Source organism: Salvia splendens, chromosome 8 (genome assembly GCF_004379255.2).
Source record: "Salvia splendens isolate huo1 chromosome 8, SspV2, whole genome shotgun sequence".
NCBI classification, from domain to species: domain Eukaryota; kingdom Viridiplantae; phylum Streptophyta; class Magnoliopsida; order Lamiales; family Lamiaceae; genus Salvia; species Salvia splendens.
Window position 1 is genome coordinate 31258985 of NC_056039.1, and position 16606 is coordinate 31275590.

A 16606-nucleotide genomic window follows, 5' to 3' on the forward strand; every position below is an offset into this window, starting at 1 on the left:
TAGTGATAAAATAAAATAAATAAATTCTAATGAATAGTTAGAGACTAAATTTTAGTTATTAGATTCAAAATGAAAGGATGAAATTAAAAATACGTTTTTGTTCATATGAGCATATGGCTCGTATAAACTAAAACAATATAAAAATGACATTCCGTTTTTTAACTAAATTGATCTAAAAAATATTGTAATTGATATTAAAAAAATGAACTTCGCATTTAGTTAGTTAGTTATTGATTAGAATTAGGCTTAGAAATAGAGAATTAGATCAGTATTAAAATTAGGCTTAGGAATTGGATTAGGATTAAGATTGACGTACATTGGCATATCTAATCTAATCTAATCTAATCTAATCTAATCTAATCTAATCTAATCTAATCTAATCATAAAACGGTAAAATATAACACGAAATCCAGCAAAACCGTTGAAAGAGAGTGGACACCCAAACCTCACACTTTCTCAGAGTTGAGAAATACCGAGGCTTCTCCTGCCCTCTTCCCCACCTATCTGTATGAGAGAGAGGGAGGGAAAGAGGTAGATATTCGTGCTTACTCAAACACCAAAAATCAATCTGACTAATTGTCCCCCTCCTCTCTGATTGTTTCTATTTTTCGTTACACGGATTTTGAAAAACAATAACCTTCGAATTGTGGTGACACTTTAAATCTTTGAACGGTGATCATTTCTGTGACGGGGCAGCATGGGTTGCGCTGGATCGCGTGATAAATTAGATGGTACTGTTTCTTTCTCCATTGTGTTGCGACTCTTTTTGTAATTTCTTGTATCAGTGACTTGTTGTTGCTGATTCGATTAGGTATTTGATCTCATTGCTGGTTTGTTTTGTTGCTCATAGAGTTTTGGTTAATGTATCTTTATTCTGTAATTACTGTTTCATGTCTAATCATTTTTAATTCAGTTTCTGTGGAAATACACTAATCTGATTATAGACTTAAACAATAAACAGTATGTTGTTGTCTCTGTGTTCTCCTAGTTCTATTCAGTTGTTGATTGAAGTGGCCAGCAATTCTGTCTTGTGCTCCTTCCATTTCCAGTTTCAGCCTTTTATTAGCTGTCTCATATTGATTGCCCTAATTAGGTGTGTTGTGGTTGCTAGATAGCACCAAGTTACTGGATAAGAGTCGGCTGTTGATTGTTCAGTGTTTAGTTGCTCCTAAAAAAGATAGCTTTGAGTTTTCACATCTGCTACTTCACTTTTTGTTGCACAACAGAGAAATGAAAATCTCTAGTTGAATGTTTTTTCAATTGTTTTTCCTGTTTCTTGTTTACACACAAAAGCTGCTTCGGCATCTGTTTGGATTTCCGGATGAAACGTTACCGTGCATGATGATTTCCCAATTTCAAAACTGGATGAAGAAGAAGAACAAAGCATACATGAAAAACTTGAGAAGCTATCTGCATAATAGTGGAATAAGTAATGGAAATACTTATCTAGTATTTTTGCTTTCAAGAATACGTATACCTTAAATATCAATACACGTGGAATTCTGGGATGCATATAGTTGCATACGAAGAGATTGAGGATGATAACTTAGTGATGCTGGGAATTTGTTCTGGCGACATATCACATACTGAATGATGGATGTTATTTAATGCTCTTTGTACATCTATTTGTGCTAGTTACCCATTATGTAGTATTATAAGTTGTAACACTGTTTGTGAGTACGCTTGCTTGGTAAACAGCCTTTAAATGTTGCTCCACTGTGCCTAAATCCAGAAACTTCGAAGAAGATACGGAAACCAAAGGCCTGGAAGCACTCAGAAGCCATAACCAGAGAACAGCTAACGAAGATGCGTGAGGAGTTCTGGGACACTGCTCCGCACTATGGTGGTAGGAAAGGTAGTAACTAATGATAGCTCTCTGCAATGTGGAAATACCTTATGTTCGAGTCGTGGTTTATGCACTTACACTTGTGGGTTTATTCTTTATTAGGTTTGGACCATCTGATCTGGTATATATTTTTAAAATATTCATGTTCAACCAACACCAGCCTAGTGTAAATAAAATCTAGTTGTGGTTAATGTCTTGCATCTTATTAATGATGAGTTAAAAATGTTGTAAAATAACCTTTTGTTGTCCATATATGTTAAATTGAATATGGACCTGTGGCGTTGTTAAACTTAGCTGATAAAGTGCTAGGAGTATGTTCAGTTTAGGTATTACCAGAGGAATACAATGATACACAAATACTCTAGTACTACCAAGGGATGTAATGTTTATTAGTTAGCTTAACATATTTTAAGTATATCGGAAACACCTGTATTGTTAGCTTCTGCTACTTTAATTCTTTTTAAGCATCAAGTAATTTACTTTTCCATATATTGATACGTTTTCTCTGCTTTCACATGCTCAATTGCTCATGATATCTTCATTTTGATCCCATCTCGAGTCTCTGAATGAATGGAACTGACAATTACTGCTTCACCTTTTACACTGAATATAAGATCTCACTCGTAAGGTGTGAGTTGAGCTTACTCTTTGTGCAGCATGATGGATAAAACACATGTGGTTCCAATTGGATTATGCACTTCAGTGCTAGGTCCTATGTCAAGTTAGACCTCTAAACCATTTTGATGATATTTATCCTGGCAGGATTGATCAATAAAGAACGATGCTTACTTGCATGTAAATTGTACCCCCTCCGTCCCCTAATATGTGTCTTATTTCGACTCAATACGGGTTTTAAGAAATGTAAAGGAAAGTGAGTTGAAAAATTTAGTGGTACGTGGGTCTTACTTTTATATTATTAGTTTTATATGTGAGGAGGAAATGAGTTAGTGGAATGTGGGGTCTGTTACCAAAAGTAGTAAAAGTGAAGTGGGACAATTAATAAAGGACGAACCAAAATAGAAAAGCGGGAATAATGGGGGATGGAGGGATTAGCAAAAATGGTGTTAATATGAGATCAATACATTTTATGCATTTTTCAGACTTCTGGAATAGTAGTCTGTTATTAATAAAATGAGAGGTTCATTGTCAGTCGAACCAAACTAGAAATACTCTTGAATTTGGTTATCTTTGCTGTTGCTTCATTTCATCTTTTCCATAAAATCACCAGAGATCTGGGATGCTCTCCGGGCTGCAGCTGAAGCTGATTTGACTCTTGCCCAAACAATTGTGGATTGTGTTGGCATTATTATTCAAAATCCCGACTTAACAATCTGCTACGATGAAAGAGGTTGGTGAATTTTCCTCTACAATCTATGTTTATCAAGTATATCATCTTTAATGGAATCTGTCATTTTTCAGGTGCAAAATATGAGTTGCCCAAATATGTTGTGAGTGAGCCTACAAATCTGATTCGTGACAGCCGAAAACACATCAGTAATGTGTAAATTGGCCTCGTTGTGATTCTTGTTTCTAGATGCATCATCCCACTTAAATTCCTTCTCAATTGCAAATTTTCAATGTACTGAATATCTAGTTGGCATTATACAATTTTGCTTTGGATGATTTAAACAACCACCACCTAATGTTCTCTCTTGGCTTATGTTTGGCTGCATTATATTATTATTGTCCAAAGGATATATATCTGCACCTATCTCCGACAGCAAATGAAGCTGCTTTATTTTCCATCCATTTCATTTCTGGGTTTAGGATTTTAGAAAAGGGTTGAGACATTCTATGTTGTCATGTTTCCTCCTACAACTGATCTCTCTCTCCTTTTCTCACTCACACACACACACACACACACACACTCTTGGTTGGGGTGCATGCATTTCCTAGCAATTATTGATCAGCTGGGCTGGCATGGAGGGGTCAGTTTGCCCATTAGAGCAAATATGGCGGTTACCTAACCAAAAAAGATTATTAATTTATTTGAGGTTATGGAAAGAAATTGAATTCTGTGAAATGTTCACGACATCAAACGAAGGAAAAGTGGAACTAAAATAAAAGGCCACTTAGTCGAACTCTGCACGTGTAAACTATCAAGCATGGAGTTCTCATACTCAGTACTTTTTGTAGGTATATGATGGTATTTAGTAGGTGTTTCTAAAACCAAAGTATAATTGAGATTAAACCATGCTATTAGTAGGTGTTTAAAAAGTGACTGAATTAAACTAGTGTCATAATTATATTCTTCACTTTCAATTAAATTAAGGTGTTCCATATTAAAAAATTAACTCCACAAGTACATGAACTCAAAAGGTTCAAATAGTCAGGAATCATGATTACATGGAGATTGTGTGTGCTACTTTCACTTCCTTTCCCTCAAAGTAAGTGCAAAACAATAACTTGAGATGCACAATCACTAAAGAAATCGAAAATTTAAGAGATATTTCAATTAGTTAGTTTTGTTAGGTTTGGATACTACATATATAACCTCAAATATTGTGAAGATTTCACACCCCAAGCTTGAATAGTACATATATAATTGGGCTTTTAGGTATTTTTCATTAAAAAAATGAGCTCGTAAATATTACTCCCTCTGTCTCACAATAGGAATCATGTTTAGTAATGACACAAGTTTTAATAAATGTAAAGAAAAATGAGCTGAATTAGTTAGTGGAATATGAGTATATATTAGTTTTATAATAAAATATGAATGAAATAAATTGGTGGAATGTGAGATCTACTTTCCATTTATGGTAAAAGTGAAATAAGACTCTTACTGTGAACATAAAATTAAGTAAGAAAATGAATAATGTAGAAGAGACTCTCTTCTATATTATTCTTCTTACTTAATTTTATCTTCACCTTAACTATTTATTAGTATTATTTTTACAAAACAAGTCAAAAAATGAAACGTCTCGCTTAGGCTGGGACCAGTGGCGGACGCAAGATTTTTATGGTGGGGGTTCCGAATCAGTGTTTCTAATATAATGGTATTTTTTTAGCGCGATAAAAAAGATAATGAATTATAAAAGTTAGAGGCATGTGTAAGATGCTCATTCATAAATGCTACGTCAATGTAAAAAATAAAAAATAAAACTTTGTTGAAAAAGAGAGTTTTTAAAAAAAATTTAAATAAAACACAAATTTATTGAAGAAAAGAAAGACTTAAACTAAATTATTAATATTAGTAATGTAAAACATAAATAAAATATGATATAAATAGGAAAATATAAATTTTAAAAATTAATATAAAATGAAAGAAAATACAGTAATTGCTCTTATGATGAGAATCCAACTCTCAAATGTACATAATAAAAATAAAATTTTGTAAGATTCAAACTCAAGTCAAATGTAAATAAGGACATTTGTATATAATAAAAACAAAATTTTGTAAGATTCAAACTCAAGTCAAATGTAAATGTAAATAAGGACATTTATATCCAAGAAGAAGCAGTGAAATGAATGGATGTGCCTCGGTTACGAATCGAACTCGCAATCTCGGCTCTAAAGACAGCAAAGAAAGCCAACTGCTCCATTGAGATATTTGTTATATGCATCAATATAAATATACTAATACGATAAAATTCTGGGGGTTCCATGGGTCCCCCATGCCTCTGAGTAGGTCCGCCACTGGCTGGGACAGATGGAATATATTAATTCTTCTGCAAAATTTAGGAAAAATTAAATTTTCAAACTCAATACTTACATATTCAAGAAAAGATTAATCTTTTTATTGGATATTACATAATTATTTCCAAATCAAGCTTAAAATCATGTGTGTATATTTTTCACAATCTTTCATATCATCTGTTTTTCATTTCTATAAAATAATATAAATACTCATACTCCCTCCATCCTACCATAAACAACTCATTTTTTGGGGGTGTATAATCTAAAACAAGTCATTTTCTTTTTAGTAAAAATACACATTTATTCTCTCCCCACTTAACTCTTTAAACATTATTTTATTAAAATATGTGCCAAAAAAAACACTTCGTCTATCGTAACATGAAGGGAGTACTAAAACTCCAATTCAGTTTAAGGGCATTATGTGCATACAATTTATGTACATTTATTTTATTCATCTTATTCTAAAAGCAATTAATTAATTAAAAAAATACAATATCAAAACTCACAAAATAATAACAATTCGAATCCAAACTCATATACAAAAATATATTTATAATTATACGTGTATTTGATTTAAAAATTGACCCGATTTTACAAAATTTGGGTCTTGTTATAAAGGATTATCAAAGTGTTTACAAACTCACTTTATGTAAATTAGTTGAATTAAGAGTTTAGTAGGGGCACCAAACACCAGTAAGATCACCACCTTCCATAAGAAACACAGATCCTCCAAATGTGGTCCATATGTTTGCGATCTTAAAGAATTCAATTATTTGACTCAAAATATTTCATATTCATTGCTAGTGATAATTGATGAATATGAGTGATTAGGAAGATAAGCCAAGTTGCATATGAAGAAAAGCATGCAAATCAAGCTCTCAACCTCAATAAAGATTAAAGAATGCATGCACCTCGCCGCCCCCTTCTCTAATTAATTAGTTGCAAGAATTAATCAAAACTAATGTACTAATTAAAATATTCATTTACAATAATATTTAATTAATAAAAATATAATTTTCGGACGTTCGTTTTTGGCGTTAATTTGATAGCAAAGTTGAAAAGAAATTTGAAAATCTACTGCATTTTACATGGCTCAGGTATTCTAGGCATTTAACTGTGCATTATTTGTATTGAATATATATTCAAAGAGATAGGACTGAATCAATGAATGGAAATTAATAATTCAGGTAGTGACAAAGTTAGCAAACAAATGAAACATGTCCTGCCTTCTATCTTTCTTGATTCACTTGTCGCGGTTTCTTTGTTTTTTTTAGATGATTATTAGCATGACTTTACTGATTTTAATGATGTAATATTGTTACAATTAAACTTCTTTTTCTCCTACTAAAATATTACAAGTTGCATTATTTTCATCACAAAATAGTGCTATGAAGTTGAGAACCACTTATTAACACGAGAACATGATAATAATTTGTAGTCCTTAGATTGTGAATATCTATGGTGAATATGTATATTTTGTTAAGCGTAATTAATTTTCACATTAAATAAATCACATTCTCACAATTACAAAAATTGGAGTATAATCAATGATGAATCCATATATAAGTATGTTTCCTTTTTTAAAAAATACTGTTTCTGAATTCTTGTTTTTATTTTTTTGGTCAAGAACAAAATTAATGTAAAGTTGAAATGAAAATTTAAACACCAAAGAAAGGGATATGTTATGAAAGTATGCAAAGGATCGATGATGACAACAACCATGCGAAAAAGAAAGAACACTAGAGTTTTACGTGGTTCGATCGTAAGATCTACGTCCACGGCCAAAGGCAATATGATTCAGTATATTGAGAAATATGCAGAGATTTACAATCACTCAAGAACTCTCTCCAAGAACTCAACACCTCTAATCTAATTCTAAACCAAGAACTAATCAAGTGATAGTTTGGAGACTCTTTTCTTGAATATCGAAGTAGCTGATTAACTATTTCAGATGCAGCCTTCGTCTGCTTTATATCAGTCCCTTCATCCTCCAACGGCTTTCTTGAGATGTTAGTTAACAAACCAGTTATAACTGTTCCAACGGCTACTTCCCGTTTCTTGGTTTGCATCAACATGCCGAAGTGCTGCATGATGCCGAGCTCAATAAAATGCCGAGCTCAATAAAACGCCGAGCTCAATAAAATGTTGAACGAGCTCAACCTCTAACAAATCTGCAGCTGTTGAGAATGACATTGATTTTAGCTTGCTGCATCCAACGGTGATTGTGAGATTATACTCCAACAAACTCCACCTTAATCTCAGAATCAACAATGAATCATAATCCTCTGACAAAACCTCAAACTCATCACTCCACAAGTCCCACCAGCCCCAAGCAGTATTTAAACTTCATGGCTGGCAACGGCTTTGTCAACATATCAGCCGCATTATGCTCAGTAGATATTTTCACCATCTTGACTTCACCTCTCTGTATTTCATCCCTTATGAAGTGCATCCGCACATCTATGTGCTTACTTCTTTCGTGAAACACTTGGTGTTTGGCAAGGCATAAGGCGCTGCTGCTGTCACAGTTTATCTCCACTGTGTCTTGCTTCTCCCCAAAATCTTCTAGGATTCCCTTCAGCCATATTGCTTCTTTCACAGCCTCTGTCATTGCCATGTACTCAGCTTCCGTAGTAGATAAAGCAACCACATGTTGTAATCCAGATTTCCAGCTTATAGCAGTGCCATTTAGGGTGAACACATATCCAGTTTGAGATCTCCTATTATCTCTATTTGATGCATAATCAGAATCGCAAAACCCCACCAGTGCTCCACCTTGATCCTTACAATCTGCCTTGTACAACAGACCATAATCTGAAGCACCCTTCAAGTATCTGAGCAACCACTTCAATGCTATCCAATGCTCTCTCCCATGGTCTGACATAAATCGGCTAGTAACACTTATAGCCTGAGCCAAATCTGGTCTTGTGCATAGCATTGTGTACATTATGCTTCCTATGATGTTTGCATAAGGTATCTTGCTCAGCTCTTTCCTCTCTGAGTCATTCTTTGGTTTCTGATCCATGCTCAACTTAAAGTGAGCAGCCAATGGTGTAGAGACAGGTTTGAAGTCATCAGCCTGAAATTTCTTCAAAACTCTCTGGATGTAATTCCTCTGCAACAACCTGAGCTCTCTCTTTGGCCTATCCCTCAGTATATCCATGCCAAGGATTCTCCTTGCATTTCCAAGATCCTTCATTTCAAACTTGGATTCCAGTTCAGCCTTGATTCTCTCAATCACTCCCAGATCTGCTCCTGCCACAAGCATATCATCAACATACAAAAGTAGAAAAGCAATTGGTACACCATTCCTTTCTCTGATGTAAACACAGCTATCATACTGCGATTTTCTGAAACCAATACTCATCATATGCTCATCAAACTTGAGATACCACTGCCTACTACTTTGCTTCAATCCATACAAACTTCTCTTGAGCAAACACACTTTGTCTTCATTCCCAGCCTCCATGAACCCCTCGGGTTGATGCATATATATTGTTTCTTCAAGTTCACCATGCAAGAAGGCTGTCTTGACATCGAGTTGGTGTAACTCCCAATCATACTTTGCAACAAGAGCAAGCAATATCCTGATGGAACTGTGTTTTACAACCGGAGAGAACACATCATTATAATCAATCCCCTCTTCTTGAGTGAATCCTCTAGCAACAAGCCGTGCCTTAAATCTGACACTCTCAACTTCACCAACTTCAATCTTCATCTTGAAGATCCATTTGCAGCTAATAAGCTTTTGGGTCCCAGGATTCTTCACCAAAATCCAAGTATGGTTTTTGAGTAGTGACTGGATCTCTTCTCTCATAGCTGCAAGCCATTTCTCCTTTTCCTTACTTGACATAGCTTCAGCATAGGTGGATGGCTCTAAGCACTCCAATACCTCAGCAACACAGAGAGCAAAAAAACTCATCTCATAATCACTGAACCTGGCTGGCTTTCTGATCTCTCTTCTGTTTCTGTCCCTGGCTATAATATGTGATCTCTGATCATCATCAATCTGATCTCGTTGCTGGGGTTGCTGTGGACTTGAAGCTTTATGGGAACTTGAAGCTCCACCTCCATTCTGATCATCTGGATCACTAGGTGGTGGTTGGCCATGCTGAACTTCTTGATCAATAGATACTCTTTCACCCATCTGATCCTCAGTCTTCAAGAATGGCATATGATGCTCATGGAAGACCACATCTCGGCTCACAATTATCTTCTTGTTCCCCTCTTCAGTGCACCACAACCTGTACCCTTTTACTCCATGTTGGTACCCAACCATCACACATTTCTGAGCCCTTGCATCAAGCTTTCCCTGCTTGCAGTGGGCATATGCTCTACAACCGAACACCTTGAACTGATTGTACTCTCTATCTCCACCATACCATCTGACATCTGGGATTTCATTTCCTATAGCTGATGATGGAGAACTGTTAATTAGCACTGCAGCAGTACACACTGCCTCCCCCCAGAACATCTTTGGCAAGCCTGATGATAAAAGCATGCATCTGACTCTATCGAGGAGTGTTCGGTTCATTCTTTCAGCAACTCCGTTTTGTTGCGGATTAGCCGGGACTGTCCTATGCCTTTGTATCCCATTTGATTTGCAGAAAGACTCAAAATCTTCAGATAAGAACTCCAGCCCGTTATCAGTCCTCAAGCACTTGAGAGTGGTGGACTTCTTCAGCTTCATCTCTGTGCACCATTCTCTGAATTTTTCAAATGCTTGTGACTTCTGCTTTAGGATGTATATCCAGACCTTTCTGCTATAATCATCTATTATCGACATGAAATACCTGCCTCCTCCCATAGAAGCAGGCTGAGCTGGACCCCATAAATCACAATGCGCATAGTCAAGAGGTAATTTGGAGGTGTGTTTACCAGCCTTGTATGGTAGCTTCTTGCTCTTTCCCAGAGCACAGTGTTCACATTCCTTGAACCTCTGATCACTTCCAGCCGGAATGACCCCTTTCTGGATCAGTTCTCTCATCCCACTTTCTCCGAGATGGCCGAGCCTCTTGTGCCACAGACTCATATCAGAGTCCTCTGCAAGATTCACTGAAGCAACAACAGTTTCTGCTACTAGATAGTATAAACTGTTTCTTCTCTCAGCAATCAGCAAGATTTTTCCATTAAGTGAGACATTCATATAGCCTTTCTCAGAAGAAAACCTGAAACCTCTAGATTCAAGCATGCCAAGTGAAATCAAATTCCTCTTAATCTCAGGAATGTACCTGACTTGAGTAAGCAGTTTTGTTGATCCATCATGAGCTCTCAATCTGATATCTCCAATGCCTTTGATGTAGCACATCTGATCATTCCCCAACATTACTGACCCGGTTGCCTCAGAAAGGTTTTCAAACCAAGCTTTGTTGGAACAAATATGGAAGCTGCACCCGGAGTCCATTATCCAAGAACTCTCTATCCCACCACTCACCACATTCATGATCTGGGGTGGATCTGTGTCTTCTGCAAGATCAGCCTGATTTTGGGTAGCCTTCTCTTCGTTTTGCTTCCTTTTCCACGAGTAGCAATCCCTTTTGAGATGCCCAGGTTTCTTGCAGTAATGACAGCTTCGCTTCTCCTCATTTTGCTTCTGATACTTAGGCTTTTGATTCTGATTGAATTTCTTTTTCTTGCCTTTGAAAGCCTTTACATTCAAGGCTTGACTGCCACTTCCTTCATTTGTCGTCGAAGAGTTCTTTTCCAGCTCCTTTGATCGAAGAGCACACTGAACTTCTTCATATGTGATGCCAGATTCTGCATTCCGGCCAAACAGCATTGCATCTTTAAGATGCTGGAATGTTTTGGGAAGAGCATTCAAGAGCAAGATGGCCTTGTCTTCATTCTTCATGGGGCCATCTACATTCTCCAAATCATCCAGATTCTTGCTGAAATCATCAATCTGCTCTGCGAAGGGTCGGTCTTCAAGAATCTTGTATGAAAAGAGGCGCTGCTTCATGTATAGGCGATTAGCAAGCGACTTGGTCATGTACAGCGCTTCGAGCTTCGTCCATACCCCATGCGCTGTGGTTTCCTTCGCAACCTCGCGTAACACCTTGTCCGTGAGATTGAGAATAATGGCGCTATGGGCTTTCTTGGCAATCTCAGCCTTCTTCCTCACGCTCTTCTCATCGAGATCTTCTTTTTCTTTCCCCTTCGGATCAATTGGCTCGATTGCTTCATCGAGCCCTTGCTGGATCAACAGAGCCTTCATCTTGATCTGCCACAGACCAAAGTCATTCTTCCCCGAGAATTTCTCCGCTTCGAACCTCGTCGTCGCCATCGATATCAACTCCGATTGCGTTTCCCACAGACGGCGCCACTTGTTATGAAAGTATGCAAAGGATCGATGATGACAACAACCATGCGAAAAAGAAAGAACACTAGAGTTTTACGTGGTTCGATCGTAAGATCTACGTCCACGGCCAAAGGCAATATGATTCAGTATATTGAGAAATATGCAGAGATTTACAATCACTCAAGAACTCTCTCCAAGAACTCAACACCTCTAATCTAATTCTAAACCAAGAACTAATCAAGTGATAGTTTGGAGACTCTTTTCTTGAATATCGAAGTAGCTGATTAACTATTTCAGATGCAGCCTTCGTCTGCTTTATATCAGTCCCTTCATCCTCCAACGGCTTTCTTGAGATGTTAGTTAACAAACCAGTTATAACTGTTCCAACGGCTACTTCCCGTTTCTTGGTTTGCATCAACATGCCGAAGTGCTGCATGATGCCGAGCTCAATAAAATGCCGAGCTCAATAAAACGCCGAGCTCAATAAAATGTTGAACGAGCTCAACCTCTAACAAATCTGCAGCTGTTGAGAATGACATTGATTTTAGCTTGCTGCATCCAACGGTGATTGTGAGATTATACTCCAACAGGATATGATCGTACAAAGTCCACTTCACACCCACACTTAATTTATGCAATTTGTAAACATAGAGAATTTATGTGTGCTTGACTCTTTTTTAAGTAAAATTAAGGAAGAAATTTCAAATAAGTTGGCACCTTAATTATTTTCCCATACTTTTTCTGGTCAGATGGATTGAATTGAGGAAGTTGCGGCCCCCACTCTCAACGTTATTTTTAACCTTAAAGGAAATTAATTAACACCATTTTAATTACTAGAATTAAGTTTATTAAAATCAATTTAAAATAGAGCCTCTGTACAAACTACTTTCATTATAAACATGATTTATGATCGTGACTGTACTAACTAACTCCCTGCAAACTGTCACCATCACCACCACCACCACCACCTCTTCTCTCTTCGCAAAACTTCACAACTGAAATCTCTTCAAATTCAGTGCAATCATAGCAAAGAGAGATCTGATTTCTAAGAAATCTCGCAGAAAGGGAGCTTACGATTGCAACATCCAGCTTGTTTAGGAAATGCGGTCTATAACTCCCTGATTCAGGTGAATCTCTGCTCTTCTCTTCTATTCATTGCTGAAAATAGCCATTGTTCATCACCGTAGTAACATGATTGAGTGATTAATTTATGCTGAAGCTGAGATAAGTCGGCGGAGTTTGCCGAAATTGAAGACGATCTCCCCCCCCCCCCCTGCTGATCAATTGATTAGGTTTCAAATCATGGATGAAAATGGCGATGGTGATAGAATACACAGATATGTTAATGGTAACATAAGCGATCATCTGCAAAACCACATTCATCTGACGAATTGCATCCATTTGAAGAACCATGTGCACAAGCAGAGTCCATCTGCGGCTGACGCGACTCACTTGAGAGACCTCGTCGCCCTTCATAGGTTGAGGCGTCTGAGAGGTCCTTCCGATGACACTCGCTCTGCTTCTCTAATTGACGATGCGATCCTTCACATACGGGGGAGGAGGTTCGAGAATGGCGGAGAATGTTCGATGAAGAGAGAAGAATCGAATAGAAATTGGAGCAATGGTAAGAGTGTGAACATGAAAGACATGCCCCGTCAAGCAGAGGAGACGGGTGAGGAACCAGCAAGAAGCACAAACAGCCATGGAAAGGTTGTGAAGAAGGAGAAAAGGCGCAGATTTCGCAGTGGTAGAAGAAACCGGCCTAGTTTAGCAGCACGAGATGCTAAAACTAGGGCTGAAACGTCCAACGCATTTGTCCAAGGGAATGAAAATGATGTTGATCAGAATTGCAGCAGTATTCACTCCAATAAGTGTGGAATTCCATTGAACTGGTCGAGCATTCATCACAGAGGAAAGTTGTTCCTTGAGGTGACTGGACAGAGCCTCTCTCATGGCTTATCTGAATCACGGTCGAAGAAAGAAGGCGCAATCTCTGATAAACCTATCACTTCAGAGAACTCCAGTCAATCTACCAAGTCCGGTGGAGAAGCATTGCCTCTGCTTCTTGATGCATCTGAATCTCAGAAAAGTATTGATAGCGTTCCTTGGATTGATAATGACTCGGGAGAATTAAGTCTTGCTGAAATGCATTCATCAGTTCCAGGGAAGCATCAAAACTTCACTCAGAAATACATGCCAAGAACATTCACTGATGTGGTTGGTCAGAGCCTGGTAGTGCAGGCTCTCTCAAATGCTGTGATGACGAAGAAAATCGGATTGATGTACGCGTTTTATGGGCCTCACGGAACTGGCAAAACCACATGCGCACGTATATTTGCTAGAGCTTTAAACTGCCAGTTTGTGGAGAGCTCCAAACCCTGTGGATTTTGTGACCCTTGCATTGCAGATGAGAAGGGGAAGAGCAGAAACATAAGGCACATAGGTCCGGTTGATAATATCAACTCCCAAGGCTTGCTTGAACTCTTTCAGAATCTTTTAGCTTGCCAACACAGGTCACAGTATGGCGTGTTCATAATTGATGAGTGTGATGCTATGGATTCTGATTGCTGGAGTGTAGTCTTGAAGGTTATCCGTGGGGACCCGAGTCGCGTGGTGATCATTCTTGTTTGCTCGAGTCTTGATGCTTTGCCTCATGTGATAGTATCCAGGTGCGAGAAGTTCTCTTTCACCAAGCTGAAAGAAGCAGAGATGGTGCGTGCATTGCAGCTGATAGCGAGGAAGGAAGATGTAGACATCGATAGAGATGCTCTCAAGCTGATTGCATCGAGGTCTTGTGGATCTCTGAGAGATGCAGAGATGACACTGGAGCAGTTGAGCTTGCTCGGGGGGGAGATCTCTCTGGGCTTGGTGCAGAAACTGGTATATACTATATATATATATACAACTCTCTCTCTCTATATATATATATGTGCATCCATCATCCATTATTCTTCAACAAATGAGAAATATGTTCATTTTTCATTTGTTTTTGCCTTACAGATTGGACTTATTTCAGATGAAAAGTTGGTGGATCTTCTTGATTTTGCACTATCTGCTGACACAATCAACACCGTGAAGAATCTGAGAGATATCATGTCATCCGGTGTTGAGCCGTTAGCTCTATTGTCACAGCTAGCCACAATCATCACTGATATTCTTGCTGGAAGCTATCATATGGCAAAACAATGGCCTAAGAGGAAGTTCTTCCACCAGCAAGCTTGTAAATAAAGCCTTTTTTAATAATCGCTAGCCTTTTTTTTAATCTATGGTATTACTGTGTCCTAATGAAGTTTTATGACTGTGACAGTATCCAAGGCAGATATGGAGAAGCTGCGGCATGCACTGAAAACACTGTGTGAATCCGAGAAGCAGTTGAGGGTGTCGAGTGAGCGGATGACTTGGCTCACGGCTGCATTGCTGCAGCTGGCTCCTGATCAGCGCTACTCGACCCTGAGTTCGTCTTCAGTTTTTAGTTCGTATCGCAGCTGGAATGGAGTAGATTCTTCACCAAAAGGGAATGCAGATGGGATTGAAGAGATTTGGTTGAAAGTTCTTGAAAACATCAAAATAAAGAGCTTGAAAGAGTTCATGCACAAGGAAGGGAAGATGGCCTCCGTGAGCTATGGTGCAGGTACTTAAATCCAATGCCTACTCTATTTTGTTTTGTCTTTACTTTTCATTTACTAAGATGTGATAATTTTGCAGCTCCAACAGTGGAACTGGTGTTCAATTCACAGCTGACAAAGTCCGTGGTAGAAAAATTCAGATCGCGCATCATACAATCATTTGAGGCAGTTCTTGGATCGGCAGTAACCATTGAGATCAGGCAATGGTCGAGAGAAGGTACCGGGCCAGGGGTTATTGTGCTACAAGGACAAGAAGTATCGGTTTCGGATGACTTTCAAAGTGAGTCTGAGAGGAACAATCAAAGTGTTTCTGCAGATGACGAACCAGAATTGAGTGAGAGAAAGCAGAGGTTTGGCATTGTTAGAAGAAGGGTGACTCTTCGTCATGTGATCCAGCACGCCGATGCGCGCGAAGCAGCTACCAGAGCTGCTGACAAGCTTGAACAAGAAAATATGTAAGCATTGCTATTGTAGATTTGATCTTATATAATATGTACAATCTGTGGAATGTAGCAACATTTAAACTTTTATTTGGTGTGACATTTTATGTTCATCAATGTGCAGAAGACTAGAAGCAAGATCAAGGAGATTGCTCTGCTGGAAGCCACCAAAAATTAGACATCATAAGGTTGAATTTTGAATATTCTGTTGAACACATTTGTTCTCAAACATGCTTGTATTCAATCGCAAATGCAATATACTATTTACTAATTTTGGTTTCTTTGCAGGTTTTATGGTTGAAATTTAGAAGAAGAAAACCACAAGGCTTTCGGAAATTTGTTTCCTGCGGAAGGTGTCTTTCTGCAAGGTCTCAAATCTCAATAGGATATTAGATTAGGATTTATGTGAGGTTAGGTTTAGAGTTTTACCTAATCTTGTTTGGATTTTGAGCAAAGAGTCATTTATTAAGACGTCACTAAAATTTTTATATAGTTGTGATTTTTTAAAAAGTAAAAAATGTCGCACAGGGCTAAAGCCCAAATTCGGTGTAGGCCTGTTGTAATTTATTTTAAATTTCTTATTGGGCTATAATCAATTCACCTGCTCAATTATCTTATCGAATTGCGTTGTATAATTAGCAGGTAGTTACCTTCATTAATGACAAATGAGAATTTATAGTTCTTTTTTTCAGTCCTGACTTTTATCATGAAGTCCCATATATTTTTTAGCAGTTTAACCATTGAATGTCATATTACAAGA

At 37.8% G+C, this 16606-nt stretch overlaps 2 protein-coding genes across 3 annotated transcripts; both read left to right on the plus strand.

Moving 5' to 3' along the window:
• The first annotated feature begins 410 nt into the window (after positions 1–410).
• LOC121742968 (ubiquitin domain-containing protein 2-like) lies at positions 411–3545 on the plus strand. The gene is made up of 4 exons (XM_042136120.1): positions 411–731; positions 1733–1855; positions 3075–3194; positions 3266–3545. Exons 1-4 carry the CDS (start codon positions 698–700, stop codon positions 3349–3351), a joined length of 363 nt encoding a protein of 120 aa, XP_041992054.1. The 5' UTR covers positions 411–697; the 3' UTR covers positions 3352–3545.
• A 9152-nt stretch (positions 3546–12697) lies between these two features.
• Positions 12698–16460, plus strand: LOC121743551 (protein STICHEL-like 4). 2 transcript variants are annotated; one of them, XM_042136878.1, is made up of 7 exons: positions 12698–12907; positions 13000–14660; positions 14781–15000; positions 15088–15411; positions 15486–15861; positions 15971–16034; positions 16135–16460. In XM_042136878.1, exons 2-7 carry the CDS (start codon positions 13083–13085, stop codon positions 16237–16239), a joined length of 2667 nt encoding a protein of 888 aa, XP_041992812.1. In that variant the 5' UTR covers positions 12698–12907; positions 13000–13082; the 3' UTR covers positions 16240–16460. The 2 variants fall into 2 exon arrangements, with proteins under 2 accessions (XP_041992812.1, XP_041992811.1); XM_042136877.1 differs by having other exon boundaries at positions 12698–14660.
• The last annotated feature ends 146 nt before the right edge of the window (positions 16461–16606 follow it).

Bases quoted from the DNA above. Each gene is read 5' to 3' on its own strand.
- LOC121742968 (XM_042136120.1), top strand. From the start codon at position 698: ATGGGTTGCGCTGGATCGCGTGATAAATTAGATG. The intron at 732-1,732 runs GTACTGTTTCTT...GCCTAAATCCAG, and splicing joins ATCGCGTGATAAATTAGATG to AAACTTCGAAGAAGATACGG. The intron at 1,856-3,074 runs GTAGTAACTAAT...TAAAATCACCAG, and splicing joins GCACTATGGTGGTAGGAAAG to AGATCTGGGATGCTCTCCGG.
- LOC121743551 (XM_042136877.1), top strand. From the start codon at position 13,083: ATGGATGAAAATGGCGATGGTGATAGAATACACAGATATGTTAATGGT. The intron at 14,661-14,780 runs GTATATACTATA...TTTGCCTTACAG, and splicing joins TGGGCTTGGTGCAGAAACTG to ATTGGACTTATTTCAGATGA. The intron at 15,412-15,485 runs GTACTTAAATCC...ATAATTTTGCAG, and splicing joins CTCCGTGAGCTATGGTGCAG to CTCCAACAGTGGAACTGGTG.